The sequence below is a fragment of the Pleurodeles waltl genome, chromosome 7, assembly GCF_031143425.1.
Source record: "Pleurodeles waltl isolate 20211129_DDA chromosome 7, aPleWal1.hap1.20221129, whole genome shotgun sequence".
Lineage (NCBI taxonomy): Eukaryota > Metazoa > Chordata > Amphibia > Caudata > Salamandridae > Pleurodeles > Pleurodeles waltl.
Genome location: NC_090446.1, coordinates 1,498,317,718 through 1,498,333,518, shown reverse-complemented (window position 1 = coordinate 1,498,333,518; position 15,801 = coordinate 1,498,317,718). Strand labels below are relative to the sequence as shown.

General features: G+C 43.9%; 1 protein-coding gene across 2 annotated transcripts in view; it reads right to left on the bottom strand.

The window, feature by feature from the left end:
• KCNN4 (potassium calcium-activated channel subfamily N member 4) overlaps nt 1–15,801 on the bottom strand; it is a 564,485-nt gene that overhangs the window by 99,710 nt on the left and 448,974 nt on the right. For both annotated transcript variants that reach the window (XM_069201258.1, XM_069201257.1), the window contains exon 7: nt 13,379–13,448. In XM_069201258.1, the coding sequence (XP_069057359.1) occupies nt 13,379–13,448 (70 nt within the window). The remainder of the gene's footprint in view (nt 1–13,378; nt 13,449–15,801) is intronic.

The window sequence follows — 15,801 nt, the reverse complement described above, 5'->3', positions numbered from 1 at the left end:
TTCTTTCTTTCCCTTCTTTCTTTTATTTCTTTGCAACCACTTCTCTTTCTTCCTTTTGTCTGTTGTATACTTTTCACTTTTCTTTATCTGCCCCATCCCCTTTCTCTCCTGAGGCCTAGTTACCAATGGAGCAACAGGTGTAGTGGCACTGGGGCCCAGTGACCTGTGGACCTCACTGAACTCTAATAACTGCTGGATTTTCCTACTGAAATTGCAGTCAACCATTTTCCTTTCGTACTTCAAGGCCCATGACACAGTTACTACGCCACTTCTACTCTCCATCTTTACTCCAGACTCCCTCTTTCCTTTCACCCTCCAATCCGTCCCAAATTATATTTTTGCTATAGTGTTTTGAGCATTACACTCTAATGCCAAAAGTTTATTTCTGATAAAGGTTTATATGACAAGTGTATAGGTTTTAATGCTCTCTCCTTATTACAATTATGACCCTATTACAGTTTGAACACTCTTGAAACGTTTGGGTGACCCACCAGCAACTCTGATGATGGGGTGGTGAAAGTGGTATTCTATTGGAATTATCGGCATGGCATATTTAAATTAGGATGGTAAATAGCAACATTATAATTTTTGCTGCATTTAGAGGAAGAAGGTAAATGGAAGTGCTCTAGTTATATGCATGGCCACTGGAATTATATGGCAGGAAAACACTCCCACACTCGGGATTATGAGCCCGCCTACCGCCATGGTGTCCGTGGCAGGCGGAATTCCTTCCCCGACACTGATACGAGTCTCCCCCGCCCTCCTCCTCCTCTGCAGAGTCCTTCACCACCCTCCCTCTCCTGCTCCCACAGATTTACACACCCACACACACATATACAATCATACACACAAACATACCCACATCCACCCACGCATGGACACACACATACCCACACACCGCAACACATACCAACATACTTTGTCGCACACATGCATTCACAACATACACGTACACTCACATTCAGTCATTCACGCAGGCATTCAACGCGACACATACCCGCATGCATGCATATCAAAACTGACACACACCCCCCACACACAACACCCTCACACACGCACACATCACCCCCGCCCCCCTCTCCTGTCGGAGAACCCGACTTACCTGCTTGCAGGGGGTCCTCCAGCAGGAGACGGGACACAGCGATGCTGTCAGCAGCAGCGTCTGCCAGCAAAACACCGCCAGGCCGTATCATTGCTCATGATACAGTCAGCGATGTTTTGCTGGCGTGGCGCTGCTGCTGAAAGCAGCGCCACCTTACCGCCGTCCGCCGCCATGACCATCAATGGTATTCCGCCAGTCTTTTGTGGCAATAGTGGCACTTTCCTACATCCAGAATCCCATGTAAAAGTCTTCCAATGTATTGAAGAAGCTTTTAAGGCTAATTACTGCATTGAACCTTCCATCTATTCAGAAACTTAAGACTCATTTATTATCTATGAATGTCTGAAATAAAAAATTCTAAAAATCCAGTTGGCTGCGACTACTAAACAAGAAAACAAAAAACATGCCCTCCGGAATTTTCTTCAGTCTTCTTTTTTGTGTGTGATCATGTCGCAAAAAAAACATTCTTTGTGACCATCTCATTGGCTTTAGGTATCCAAAGCATAATGCAGCAATGACCAATTAGCTCTAAGCAGCTAGGATATTTAATTGGCAAAAACATACAACCACCATTTGGCAGACGAATCAAAAGTAGGAGTCATGGCAGAAACCCGGCTGTATGAATGGACATAATCATACAAATCAAGTAAGCAAATATAAGAAGATTGCACGCACTTTCAAGCACAGCCGGTCTTTTTCCGACTAGCTCCTTCCCAGGGCACAGCTGAGCGAGCTAATGGAGTACAAGTGGGAGAACTGGTTACTGTTTTAGGAATGCTACTTTGTAACACAGAATGAGCCTGTAGTTGCTACTGGTCATAAGTCTCCGGCCCACTTGAATGGAGATGCCGCTGCACCTTTTTCAATTCCCTTGCTGTCACCTAATATCGAAAGGCATTCAAAGTGGCCTCCACACGCTAGTGCCAGCCTTTGTTGAGAGTGAGTCATTTAATTCCTGCTCAGTGTCTTTTTCGGTCTTTTACCATCCTTTGCCATTGCATTTTTAGTAAGCGGTTAATCAAATAAGAAGTGGGCAGCTGGGCCATGACAAAGTAATATCCTGAAACATATGTCGCCACTGAATCAAAGTTTGTTTCCAGGTACCGAACACCAAATGCCTGTGAATCAAAAAACACTCCACTTTCCGCTCAATATCTCAACTGCAAGTAATGCTTAAGAAGTCTGCAGGTTCTCCACAGAGCTGAGCCTTCTTCTTCAAGAAGCGAGTTTTTTATAGCTAACACAGAACAGAGGGGTAGATGATGTCACTTGCTTTACCAATATTAAAACTGGCATTCTCTGATGTTTTTGAGCTTTAGTTTGCAAAAAACAGACAACTGACAAGGCACAAAAGGACACTAACGAAGTAGGACACGTTGAGGATTATCCTTTAATGTGAGTTTATTAGTAGGGGTAAATCACATCAAAATTAGCCCACAAAAAAATACCAAATGTGAACAAAAATGTGAATAGTTTTCAACACTCTTTTTTCTATTTCTATTTTCTTCTTTCCTTGTTTGTTTTGGTTTAGCAGTGTCCAACAGTCCTTGGTTCTTAGGAGAACCCAGATCAAGTAGGGTTTGAAACACGTCGCCAATTGTACATCTCAAGAGTCGACTTCCCCCCCCCCAAAAAAATAGCATTTAGTGAACCCAATGGGCCCCTATATACATCTTCACTATGAAGTGCTCTTTCCGACCTCTAGAGTTTGTTTGAGTCAAGGAGCATGGACTAGTAAGATATTTGAAAGTTGGCTCCTCCAAACCGTTTGCTTTCATTTTTTTTCAAAAATAAAGAATGGGAGAGGTTATAATTTAATGTTTCCCCTTCTCACTCTGAGTATAGTATACATGTTGTTATATAATGTTGACATAACCTTATGGGCTAGTAGCTTTCTGTTAGAGAAGTAGGTTTAAATAATGTAATTGTCAAATGTTGAGCTTTATTTTCTGTTTCCTGTTTTGATGACATTTGATCAGAAATTTAAAAAATCTCAGAAAATAAGCAATAATGACAGAAATAAATTACAAAAAGTGCTCACACCAATTCATTTATGTGGTCACTTATGCAAAGTATTTATGTTGAAAATTGAGTTAGGTTTTCTTTTTGTTGTTGAAATTTCTAAAAGTGGTATTTTCTAACTTATAATGATAAATCAGACTTCTCTCCTAGGGGATTTCCATGTATAGGCATAAGCCTTGAATAGTTACCGCCCACCTGCGGGGACCCCGGAGCACTTTTTCTAATATAACTTCTTAAGTGTTCATGTTCGCCTTACTTCAGGAAGGCCTGCAAAGTCACTTAAGAATGCCAATATGCAGCCTAAAGGTAAGGCTACAGTGTCCAAAGTTCTTCATCATGTTTGTTTTAAAAGGACAAATAGCTGAGGCGCATGCATTCAAATATATGAATGAGTTGAAAATTTAGGAGAAAAAATCCTTCACAAACCTTTTTATAAAGCAAAGTAAGGATGAAGGAGTGCAGGGCAGTGTAGACCATAGGCTGCGCCTGCGCCTTAGCTATTTGTTCTTTTAAAACAAACAAGATGAAGAACTTTGGACACTGTAGCCTTTCCTTTAGGCTGCATATTGACATTCTTAAGTGACTTTGCAGGCCTTCCTGAAGTAAGGCGGACATAAACACTTAAGAAATTATATTAGTAAAAAATTCTCCGGGGTCCCCGCAGGGGGGCGGAACTATTCAACGCTTATGACTATCATGGACATACCCCTACAAGATGACTGGAATTACAGGTAAGAAACTATTCCTCTATCATTAAAGAGGGTTTATTGTTACAAGTTCGTAGATACCAAACATGATATCTCTACTAAGTCTGGTTTAGGAATGACAACTTATTAATTTTAATAAGGAATACCCAATGTTACCATATGGGAGGGGTAGTCCTCTCAGTAGTGAGAAAACATATTTAGGAGTTTTTCACTACTAGGACATGCTAAAACTAAAAAGTACATGTGTTACCTAGAACCTACCTTAGGAGTGATTTATATGTAATAAAAGGGGAATGTAAGGCTTGGTGAGGGGTTTTAAATGCCAAGTCAACATGAAAGTGGGACACTGCCTTCAGGCTGCAATGACAGGCCAGGGACAAGGTTTAATGTGCTACTTAAGTGGATGGCACAATAAGTGCTGCAGGCCCACTGGTAGCATTTACTTTACAGGCTCTGGATATACGGTATACCACTCTACAAGGGACTTACATGTAAATTAAGCATACCAATCAGGTATATGACATTCAAACCACGTTTAGGGGAGTGAACATATGCACTTTAGCATGGGTTAGCAGTGGTAAAGTGCACAGAGTCCTGAGGCCAACAGAGCAAAAATCTAGACAAGATGGAGGCACGCAGATAAAACGTTTGGGGGAAGAGCACCCTAAAGCTGACAGGTCTAACAGTATTATTATGTAAGTTGACACCTGTAAGTGAATTTAGTGCCAAAGCTGGTCTGCATTCCTAAATACATCTTATTCACAGAAAGGGGAGTCTTCTAGCAGGTGACATCAAACTGGATGTTTTAATGTAAAGCATAACCTTCTGTTTATGTGCTATTATGCAGGCACAGCAGAACGTGAAGCCTGCATGTGTTATCGCAGTATTGTCTTGTAATGTTTGTGTGCCTGGCTGATAGGGGTACTAGGGCGCTTTGTCAGGGAGAGTAAGCACTGTATACATATTGATGCCAATATAGGCATTGTAGTGTGTACTCTCACTGCAGGTTCCTGACTGGAGGGGTGCGTTGTTCCCATCTGCGTGCAGAAAGTCTCTACCCAGCTCTGTGCCAACCACGATCACTCTTCTGACTCCCCTGCCCCTTTCACTTCAAGGTTAGGTTAGTTTAGGTTTCTGAGAACATTTTTTCATTGCCTTGGTCATATGCATGGAATCCTCCTGGTCTGAAAGAGGTTGCACCTTGTCATTTTAACAAATTTGCACTGCCAAGAGGTAAAATGAGGACGCCCTGCAACGGAAGATCATTTTACATGGTCCAGCATTCTGGTCTCACTGACATACTGTGCATGGGGTCTTTGTTTTGTCCGTAAGTAGATAGTGTCATATGACAGTTCTTTGCACCACCTTTAAACCATAATCGTAGAGCACTGTGGGTTTGTGTATGCACGAGCTGGTGATCGCCAAAACGCACATGTATTTTTCATTGTAGCTTAAATAACACAACGCAGCTTAAAGATACAGGTGCCGTTTAATTGCTGGAACGGAGATAGCATTCCCCTGACTTTTTAGCATTTACTCTCCTGTTTCTGTGTTTACTTTGTAGTGTAAATAACACTAGACGGGTGAAGTATCTTCAGTGTATGCGTATAATTGAATAAGAAGGACACAAATGATCAAACATGCAAATAGACAAATAGTGGGAATGACCCCCAGTGCAAAAGCAAATGTTCTAAAAGTCTGAAACCTCCCTCAATAACTTTGCGCTATGCCAAAAAAACATTGTTTTGTGAGCTGTGTGAAGACATCTTCTGTTTGTTGCAAGTCATAAGCCTAGACAATATTTATTTTCATATAATTAACCACATAATTGCCTTATTTTTTGCATGATGGAGTTGATGATGTCTATATTGCTTGATATGCTATGCTTTTAGGTAACTGAGCGGCATGTAGCAAAGGACATACGCCCTTTGAGTCCTTCATCTGAACTCCCCTTCACTTGACGGTGGTTTGATGTTTAAATATATGCCATCGACATATTGGTAAGTCTTTTTTACTGACACCTGGCAGACAGTACCCAACTCCACATCTTATTCAGTGCTACATTGTGGTTTCTTTCCTTTATATGTCCAAGTAAGTGCTTTCTGCAGGTTTAGATGTACGTTTTTCCCGCATGGCAGGAGTTTGTCTACATATTTTTGCATAACCGAGGGTTGCATGCTATTTGCGTGGATAGGCATGTGAGTGCCTCACATAGGGAAGGTAAACACGCTATAAATGCTACAGTACAATACTCAGTCCCACTTTCAAATAATGTTCCCTTTAACAACTCCATTCCCTCATATTGGATGCTCTTTCGCTCCGCTATTTACCCAAACCCCTACATGAAAAGTTAACCTTGGCTTAAGACTGTAGATTGTTCTCTTTATTTTCTTTCTATGATAACCTCCTCATTGACATCTTTGCTTCACCTGCCTTCTCTTTCTGAGTACAGTCTACTCTAAGTCGCAATCTTGCCCACCCTCATTTCATACATCACACTAGCTCTTTGTTTGAAACCATATCTGCAAGAAAATGGGCGTACTATGTGGTAGGATTGGGGCCAAATTGTGCAATGCACTCACATTTATCTACGTGGGTCGAGTTAGTCATTTACTTAACCTTCAGCTCAACCCTTTGGTAGCTATGGCACAGACCAGCGAGACTTAGCAATGGAACAATGTGTAAAGCGTAGCGTTTAACAATACCAAACAACATATTTATATGATGTTTTAGAGTCCTTGAGGACTAAAATCCACTAGAGGGTTCAAGAGATATGAATTTGTAAAGCATTTTATGACTTTAACATCAAGCGCAAACAAGCATTGGCAAGTACAAATTTTCCAAACTTTCAAAATGTTTGTAAAAGTTCAAACACTGAGCTCCGCTAATCCGATCCAGGTTGGGCAGCAAAATCCAACAGGAAAGAGGTCTAGGAGCCTTAAGAGTAAACTCTGTGTGGTTCAGGTTGCACTGAATGTATTCCGTGACCCTTCTCTTTTACAGTTAATAGGTACTGACTGTAAATGTATGAAATTGAACAACTAAATAAACAGATTTAAACAAAAAAAAGAGTAAAACCTGGCCACCATAGAGTTTTTAAGTCCAGTTCCAAATTTACAGGACAACCACCATTGACTTCTATCGAGTGGTCCTGATGCTGAGGGATGCAGGCTTAAGGATGCTCAATGGATACTCAATGAATGCTCCAGATGCTGTGCAGCCTCCGGGGTGAAGTCCGGTCGAGTCCTTGGTCCACAGGTGAGTGGTGGGACTCTGGCCATAGATCTCGGGGTCCTACAAAATCCTCTATTCAGGGGTCAAAGGTCTGCCGATACATACCTTTAGTTCTTGCAACACAGCAGTTCTGGTGCAAACCTTTGGTGAGAGCTAGTGTATCTGGGGGTGGGCAAATCCAGTCACAACCAACACCGACGGGCTGAGCAGACTCGCATGTAACTTCAGGCTGTTTCCAAATTGTCAGTCAAAGTGCCTGGCTTCCGGTAGCTGCAACAAAGCTGTGGTGGCGACCAGGAATGCCGTTTGGGCTCTTCCAGATTTAATGTCCCCAGTGCTATTTGAGGCGCCAGACAACTAATCCTTGGACTTCCTGCTGGGATTGGGGCCTGGAATCAACTTTTTCCTGAGCCAGGCACACAGAATAGGGTCCAAACTCTACTAGCCCTAAGTGCAGCAGGTGCAGTTGCTCCGGCGTTGCGTGCACTTTAAATGGCCTTCTTCTTGTCCTTGGTCCAAATTCAATGAGTAATAAAGTCTTGGGTGCCAGGGGTGCCCATTATGTCCCAGCAAAGTGCTACGAGGGGACAACGGCATCACTAGCCAATGGGCTAGTAGGTCCCCTCCTACCTGGTGACACAGTTCCAGTGATGTGTGGCATCTGGCTATCCAGAGTTCATCTTGCACGCCACAACCAACATGGCAGAAGTTTTCCTCAAGTGTGAGGATCTTGGTAGTCGACTACTGAAGATGTGGCTACAATGGGCAGCACGCCCATGGAAAACTGGTTCTGAAACCAGTTTTCTTTTCCTTGGCCCTGGCTCTACCCTGTCTAGCTGGAACAAAGGGCTTCCTGTGTGGGAGTGTTGTCAAAGTGGCTCTTCAAAGGTAGCATTACCCTTTGATGCTTGCCTTTTGGGCTAACATCCTTTGCAGCCCATCCTGGGGCTAGGGGTCACACCTCCAGTATGGCAACGGCCTTTGTCCTCGGCCAAGGAGTCGTTCACTCGTCTCCCCAGGTGGGCAGAAACTTATTTTAGTCCATGTGACTCTGTAAATGCACTGGACTAGCTGGTTCAAAGAATGTCAACTGGAACAAAAGTGTCCAGCATTAAATTGGACATAAATATCAACAGCACCATTGAGTCACATTTTATTTGTTCCCTTTAATTTGATACCTTATGTGACATAGTTAAGTAGCCTCTCTCAGAAGTTGGACATGTTGGAGTGCCAACAGTTAACTCTGTTATTACCTTATAAGGCTACTTAACTATTCTCAGCATACAGCAACAGTTTAGGGCTTTGCTGTATAGACATATCAAAAATATGTCTGTCTTAAAAATATACAGCCCCTTGCCTTAGGTCTCCATAGGCCTGCCTTAAAAGAGATGTAGGAAGCGGGCCCGGTGAGTTAGCCCCAGATTCTGTCTCTCCCTTTCCACTGCGAGGGCCTCCCTTGCTAGGGCTATCTGTTGCTGCTGCAGTCTCAGTTTGGCCTGGTCTAAATTCAGTCTGTGGAATTCCCCATTTAGGGACTTTCCCCCCTGAGTTAGAGTGGTCTGTCTCATAGGAGGTCCTAGAGACAGGGGTTTGGACAGATGAGAATGACATATCCCTCCTCCTGGTGTTCCTTTGCACCAACCCCCTGGGAGTGAAAGTGGACATTCTAGTGTGTCCCCCCTTTACACTGCCATGAGTGCTCCCTACAGGACTGGTCTGTTCCCCAGTTTCTTTTTGACCCCCCTCAGTGTAGTCAATATCTAACCTATTTAAGACTGGGGGTCAATCTCTTCCTCCTGGTCTGCAGTGTTCTGGCTATTAGCCTGGAAGAGCAATCTTATGAAGGGAGACTTGTTGGAATTTCTCCCTGTCTTCAGCTGCTTGGAAGCACACATCTCCCTCAATTCCTGAATGGTACATCCCTCGTATGGAGAGTCTGGTGCCTGAACTGTGTTTTCCTAGAGTAGTGTGGGTGCACCTACCTACTCTAAGTAACTTGACTTCCTAAAGAGTTTAGAGAAAGGGCCGTCTAGTGATCCTAATTACTAAGTGTAGTGTACCCTGTAGACTAGTGGTGGACGTTCCTGTGGAAAGTCACCAGTGACAGAGTGGTAAGGCAATTGCAAGTGTCTTATCCCACCAGTGCCACCAATGTAGGAAGCTGGCCTGGTGTGTAGTGGACACCTTATACCAGGTTCAGGCAACCCCTATTAGTGAATGAAGACACTGACTAGGAAGACAGGGTTCTCTAGTGGTAGCTGTGGTGAGCAGCCGCGACTTATCTAGGAGGAGTGTAAAGCACTAGCAATACCACAGCAGTCACACAGTAACTTAGCACACCTGAAAGGAACCACACAGTGTCACAAACATAAAGGTACTTTATTGCAGTAACACTGAACTAGGGGCCAGATGTAGCAATATTGCAAATTGCGAGTTGCAATTTGCGAGTCCAAGCGACTCGCAAATTGCAACTCGCAATTTGCAATGCAGAACGGTGTCTCAGACACCGTCTGCGACTCGCTATGGGGTCGCAAAGACCCACCTCATTAATATTAATGAGGTGGGTCGCAAATTGCGGCCCCATAGCGACTATGGGCACTCGCAGATATGGAGGCCTGCTGTCGTCAGCAGACCTCCATGTCCGTGACTGCTTCTAAATAAAGCAGTTTTTTTTTTTCAAGTGTAGCCCGTTTTCCTTAAAGAAAAACGAGCTGCTCTTTAAAAAAAAAAAAAAAACTTTTGTTTCGGTATTTTTTCAGGGCAGGTAGCTGCCCTGAAAAAATATTTTGTGGTCCATTCACAAAGGGGAAGGGGTCCCATAGGGACCCCTTCCAATTTGCGAGTGGGTTACCATCCACTTGAAGTGGATGGTAACTGCAACTCCATTTGCGGTCGCAAATGGAATTGCATACCACTGCGAGTCGCAAATAGGAAGGGAACAGCCCTTCCTATTTGCGAGTCGGAAACGCATTTTGCGAGTCGGTCCCGACTCGCAAAATGCATTTCTGCATAGGAAACTCCGATTTGCGACTCGCAAACGGCAATTTTTGCCGTTTGCGAGTCGCAAATTGTTTCCTACATCTGGCCCTAGATTACTAGATTACTTATAGGCAGTCCCACAGCTGGAGGTAAGTGCACACTATAAATTCACAAATTCACAAAGTAATCATTAGGAATTAGCATAAAGAAACCAAACCATATACTAAAATAGTGGAGTGTGAAGTGAGTTGCCCCACCCAAGGATATGGAGTAGTTAGAAGGGAGCTGGGGGAACTCTGGACCCCAAGAGGTGAGTATCTAGGTGACCCGCCGCGACCGCAAGAGTAAGTTACCTGGTCTTCCCAGTAACTAACAAGAAGTCTTGGAAAAGGAAGATTGCAAGACCAGGACCAGTCCAGTGGAACCCAACCGTGGATTCCGGAAGAAGAGGATCTGAAAAAGAAGGGGACATAGGAGACAATATCCCTGCAAACTCCCTGTATCTAATATCTTATAGCCCATATAATCTTCGCAGCAACAGTTTACATGAACTCATACTCACTAATGGTTGCACTTACCTCTTACTGATTTAATATACCCCAAGGAAACTGGAGTAATTGTATGCAGTTTCTTCCCTGAGCACAAGACTAATGTCAATAACCAATAAAACTGTACTAGCTAACCTTGGGTTCCTGAATACCTTGCTACATGCCGCAAAGTGCTTCAATGTCATGTCAGAGCTAGTAAGCACTATAAAAATGCAAATACACTACAGAACAAAAGGAATAAAAGATGAATACAGTGGAAATATTTATACTGAAACTGGAATTACTTTCTTTTAAAAGGATACATTTGAGTGTTCGGCTGCGGATTTTGGCTGAGGGTTTTAATATGTTTTCTGTTTGTTTCAGACTTGTATTTTTGGCTGGTGCAGAGTACGAACATGGTAACTAGCTACAAGCCAGACCTATTGGCTTCGCGAATTCTTGCTTTCTTTCTAATAAGTTATTAAAGTTCCTTTGTTTTGTTTTTTAATTAGCCACAGAGTTCTTTGTATAGTTTTTATTGTTTTTTTCTTGTTTAAGACCATCATATACAAAAGAGACTTGGAAACACAGGATATTCACTTCATCTGTTTAGAAACAAAGACTTAGAGGTGCATTAACCCCAACCCCTTTCAAACTTGTGCAAAACTCTTCACTGTTCCTTTATCGAAACCAGCAGTATATTAACAGTATAGTAACATTATTCTATATTTAATGTAAGGACAGTGTAAGGTGATTGATCATTAGGTTCCGTAATGTGTGTATTGTGGGGATCAGCGAAAATAGCCCTCCAAGCCTGGAAGTCATCCTCTAGTTAGGATCACAACGAACATGTTTCATGCGGACCTCCTCTGTCACTGCCCATTCTAGGAAGTCTCGGAGTCAGTCAGCATATGCCAGAGGAGTCGCATTTATCCATTTTATGGCTACATGGCGTTTTGCTAATGTAATGCCTAACAGGACAAATTTCCTGCTAAGATTCTTACCCTTAGAGGAAGGGATCAGACCCAGTATCACTTGCCGAATCTCCAAGGGTATCCTCCACCGAGAAGCTCTATTGAGATTTTCAAGTATCCACCCGCCAATATGTAGTGAGAGCATCACAATTCCAGAACGTATGTAAAAAGTCGGCCGCAGGTCCCCGACACCTGGGGCATGTGCTGGAGCGGGTGCGGTATATTACCTGCAGGGTCTTGGGTGATAGGCAGGTTTGATGTATATAATTATACTGTGTGAGTTTAAATCTAGCGCTAGAGCTAGCTGTACGAACCCCTTCATGCGTTTGTGACCACTCTCTCTCTGACATGGGCTCAGGTAATACTCCCTCCCATCTAGCCTGAATACATAGAGGTGTTAACGGCATGTGCTCTCGCAATGGTCTATACTGGTGATATACCAGACGGCATCCTCCAACCATCTCCATCAATGTCCTAATGGTGGCAGAGATGAGCGGGCCTCGGGAATGTGGGCCAAACCCCCCTTACTGTGGCTGAGATTTTTTGATATGGTAAGAATTGGCCTGTGCTTAACTGGAAGCCCTCTACCGCGTTATTATATGTAATAAAGCATACCTCTGGGTATTACTCCCCTAGTGTGGAGCATCCCCCATCTTTCCATCTTCGGAGTGACATAGATTCTGATATCTTGCAAAAGGGTTGCAGTATCCATGGCGGCAAATTTGGTGAGTAGGGAGCTCGTCGTAATACCCTCTTTACAGCGCCCTCCCGTATTGTGGTCATCTGTCGAAATAAGTAGGATGTCTTGGGTGGGGTGGGTTGGGTTGTATTTGTGAGTCGGTCATCAATAGAGTCAGCATAGCTCCCTCTGCATGAGTGCCCTGCGAAAGGGTTTTCTTCCAGGAGACCTCTGTATCTAACCAGTAGATGGCGTGCTCTAAGTGAGCTGCCATGTAATAGAGTTCCATGCAAGGTGCGTTGGCGCCCCCTCATTTCCATGGTCTCTTTAGAGTGGACAGACTCACCCGTTTACATTTACCTGCCCATAGCAAATTGACCAATAAGCTATCAATGGTTTGGAAATAATGGCATGGAATCCTAAAGAAGTTTCCCTGGAGGATGTACAAGCACCTCGGAAGAAGCATCATCTTTGCAATGGCTAGTCTCCCCATGAGGGAAAGAGACAGGCCCCTCCAAAAGCGCACAGAGGCTCAAAGGCTCTGAATCACCCTCCCAACATTCAGTTCTAAAAAGGTCCCCTCTGTGGGTGCCAAAGAGATTAGCCACAGAGTTTATTTGTGTTACCCTTCAGCAAATTCCCTAGGATTTATCTGACTGAGCTTATGTGTACTCTCCTCATCAAACCACAAATGAGGTCATATTTTCTTTTTACTTTCAGTTATACAAATATTACTACTTCTAACCACATTTTGACCTCATAACTAGTTGTATTTCCCCGTCCTCCCCCAAGCTTGACAACTGAGTATTCTGGTTGCCTCTTTTCTGTTGCATTTGTTTTTTCTTTGCTACTTAAGTACTTCCTATGCTAGAGGTTTAAAGCTGTATGTGGGACAACAATGGAAGAGCCTTAATCATGTAGGGGTGGGTGGGCCGAACAATATAGAGATGAACCGCTGGAGCTGTGTGTGTCTTCGTAGGCATGCTTCAGAGGTGCATGAAAGTTGCCACTATAACAGTAAGTGTTCTGCATGTCATGAGAGATGTGTGCTAATGGGCCTGCGTAGGGTATTAGTATGGAATAGTAAAGATGCCGGTGGTTAGGATAATGGACTAGCAATGCCGATATGCTTCTCCCTAGATTTCCAGACGCACCTTTGAGATGTCCACCATAGCATTCGCCTTGTCCTGCAGCGTCCTCTGCTTTAACCTCTTGCGTCGGAATCTGAAAAACACAACGACCATGGTCACCCCTGAGAAACAAACGACGTGTCGCAGCAGTCTTTATGTTTATTTAGAAGTTAAAATATGAACATATGCACCTTAGCTATCATCCCTTGAAATTCAGAAGATGTTCAATACATGGAACCTTCAATCATCATGAAAAAATCAATACTGAGGCATGTGTTTGCTCCAATAATATACAACATCTTCTTGAATTTTGTCCTTTGCGGCTGATGCTTCCCTGGTGACATATGTCAGTGCTCATGAGTAGAGTGTAGAAGAGGCGGCTTACAATATGCTTGCAAAAGCCAGCATAGACTAGGAATACACACCTTTGATGTATTCCCTGCTTGTAACTCGGCAGAATCCCGCATTAGTGTGAGCTGCTCCCTGGGATTGGTGCACACTGGGATTGATTCTTCAAGCCACCTTCAATGACACTGATTTAGCGTGTCTGTGCAGTGACACACAAGGGCCAGCTATGGGAATTCGTCATGGCCCCACCCGGGTGCAGATTGTAAGGTTTTGCCTCTCTAAATAGGTACAAGCAAGTCAAGATTGATTTAGTCCTTGTGAGTACCTTCCTTACTGACGTCTTCTATACAACGCCCCATCCAGTATTTAGACTATTTATGGCAGAAGCCGCCCTTTCTAGAGAACTTGCAATTGATACTCGGTGGCCACAGGATCCCAGGGTCAGACTATTCGGAGACGTGCATTGGAGAGCACGCTGCCCTCTGAACTGCCTTGGGGGCGGGCCACTACCGTTGCTAACGATTCCCTACAGTGTGTACTTTAATGCGGTCACTCGGGCCTCTTAACGCTTGGATACCGAATAGATGCTTGGGCGTGTGCGATCAAACTGAAGTATCCTTGCTTTCAAGTTCTACTGTGACAGGTGGTTTGTGGTGTACGTCAGCAGGAGCACACGGTGCTCTCCTTCGAGTTGAGCATGCAGTGGGGGGACCTTCGAATACCTGCAGTGGGGTTCACATGTACAAAGACATTACTGACTGGATAGTTTGGGCTCCCAGGGCGGTACTACGATTCTTGCATAGGCATCAATTAGGAATTTTCCAGATTTAGATGTAAGGATACTGTGTAGTTGGAATTGCAGTTGCTGGCTGGGCTTCTTAATCTGGGCATCTTAATCTGGGCATTCAGAGTTATTCCTCCCGAATTGGGGGATAACATGTCATGTACAGGAGATAATAGCAGATCCAATATCTCAGGCTTCCCACATTCCATGAGGAATGGTCGTAGGTTGATGTGGGAACTATAAGGGACTTTTGGGGCTGCAGAGGCAAGGCAGTAGTTAGCTGCACTTGTGCTCAGAGCCACTGCAACCACTCCAGCAAATGAATTTACCAGTCAGCTTATCCTGCTGTTAAAATTGGGCTGATGTCCCCACATCCTATAAATCCAGGTGCGAAAGCATCTGGGCATTTGTGACTGGCTTTAAGTGGGATCCACCTGGGATACTGCTCCAGTGATATGTAGTTCACCCTGTAGGATTCTGCAACACCTTTCCTTGAATCAGGCTGTTTATGAAGGTTTGAAACTCCTCACATACGCCATTGCATAAGGCCTGGTTTATTAGAGCAGAGCCTGAGACTTGGTTGGTGATGGGCTTTAACCCCTTCCTCAGAAAGTTCTGGCACTCACACCAAGCCCACATTTAGTGCAAAATGTTCAGACACAGCATGGTGGTTCCAGGAAACCCTGCAGCATTTTGTGCCTCTCTTCGCTTTGAAAGATACTGATACATTATCAACATATTGGAATTAGGAGACTGAGTCAACCCTTCCATCTCCCTTCCTGCTGGAGGCCATGGGAGACCCTTTCTGATAGGCTAAGGAGGCCAGCTTTTAAGTGCTTCTCCCCATCGCTACCAGTGTCCTCATTTTGATCACCATTAATAAGTCAAACTAAAGTTTGAGCACTGCTATGAGATCCCCTGGAACCAGTTGTTGCTATTAAATTATATTTTCCACATTAAAATGGAAGAATTGAAGGGGCCTTTCTAAAAGTTGCAGCCCTCTTTCACACTGCGTGAAGTAAGAGAGTGATGCTCACAACGGACAACAAAAATGCCGTACCATATACGTGTCATAAGGCTGGAAGTTACTCTCTCCTGCTATGCCTTCTACCGGTGAAGTGGGCACTATCCTAAGATGTTTGCCTGGAAGCCATCCAACTAGGCGTCATCCACCAGTCATACAGACAACTAGAAGAATTTGACGTATAGTGTACACTGATAGAAGATGAACAACTTGATTATCTCCCTCCTGTTGAGGCCCTCAATGACCCCACTAGTAAATCCTTTTACATCCCTGCGCTCCCCTTCCCGTCCT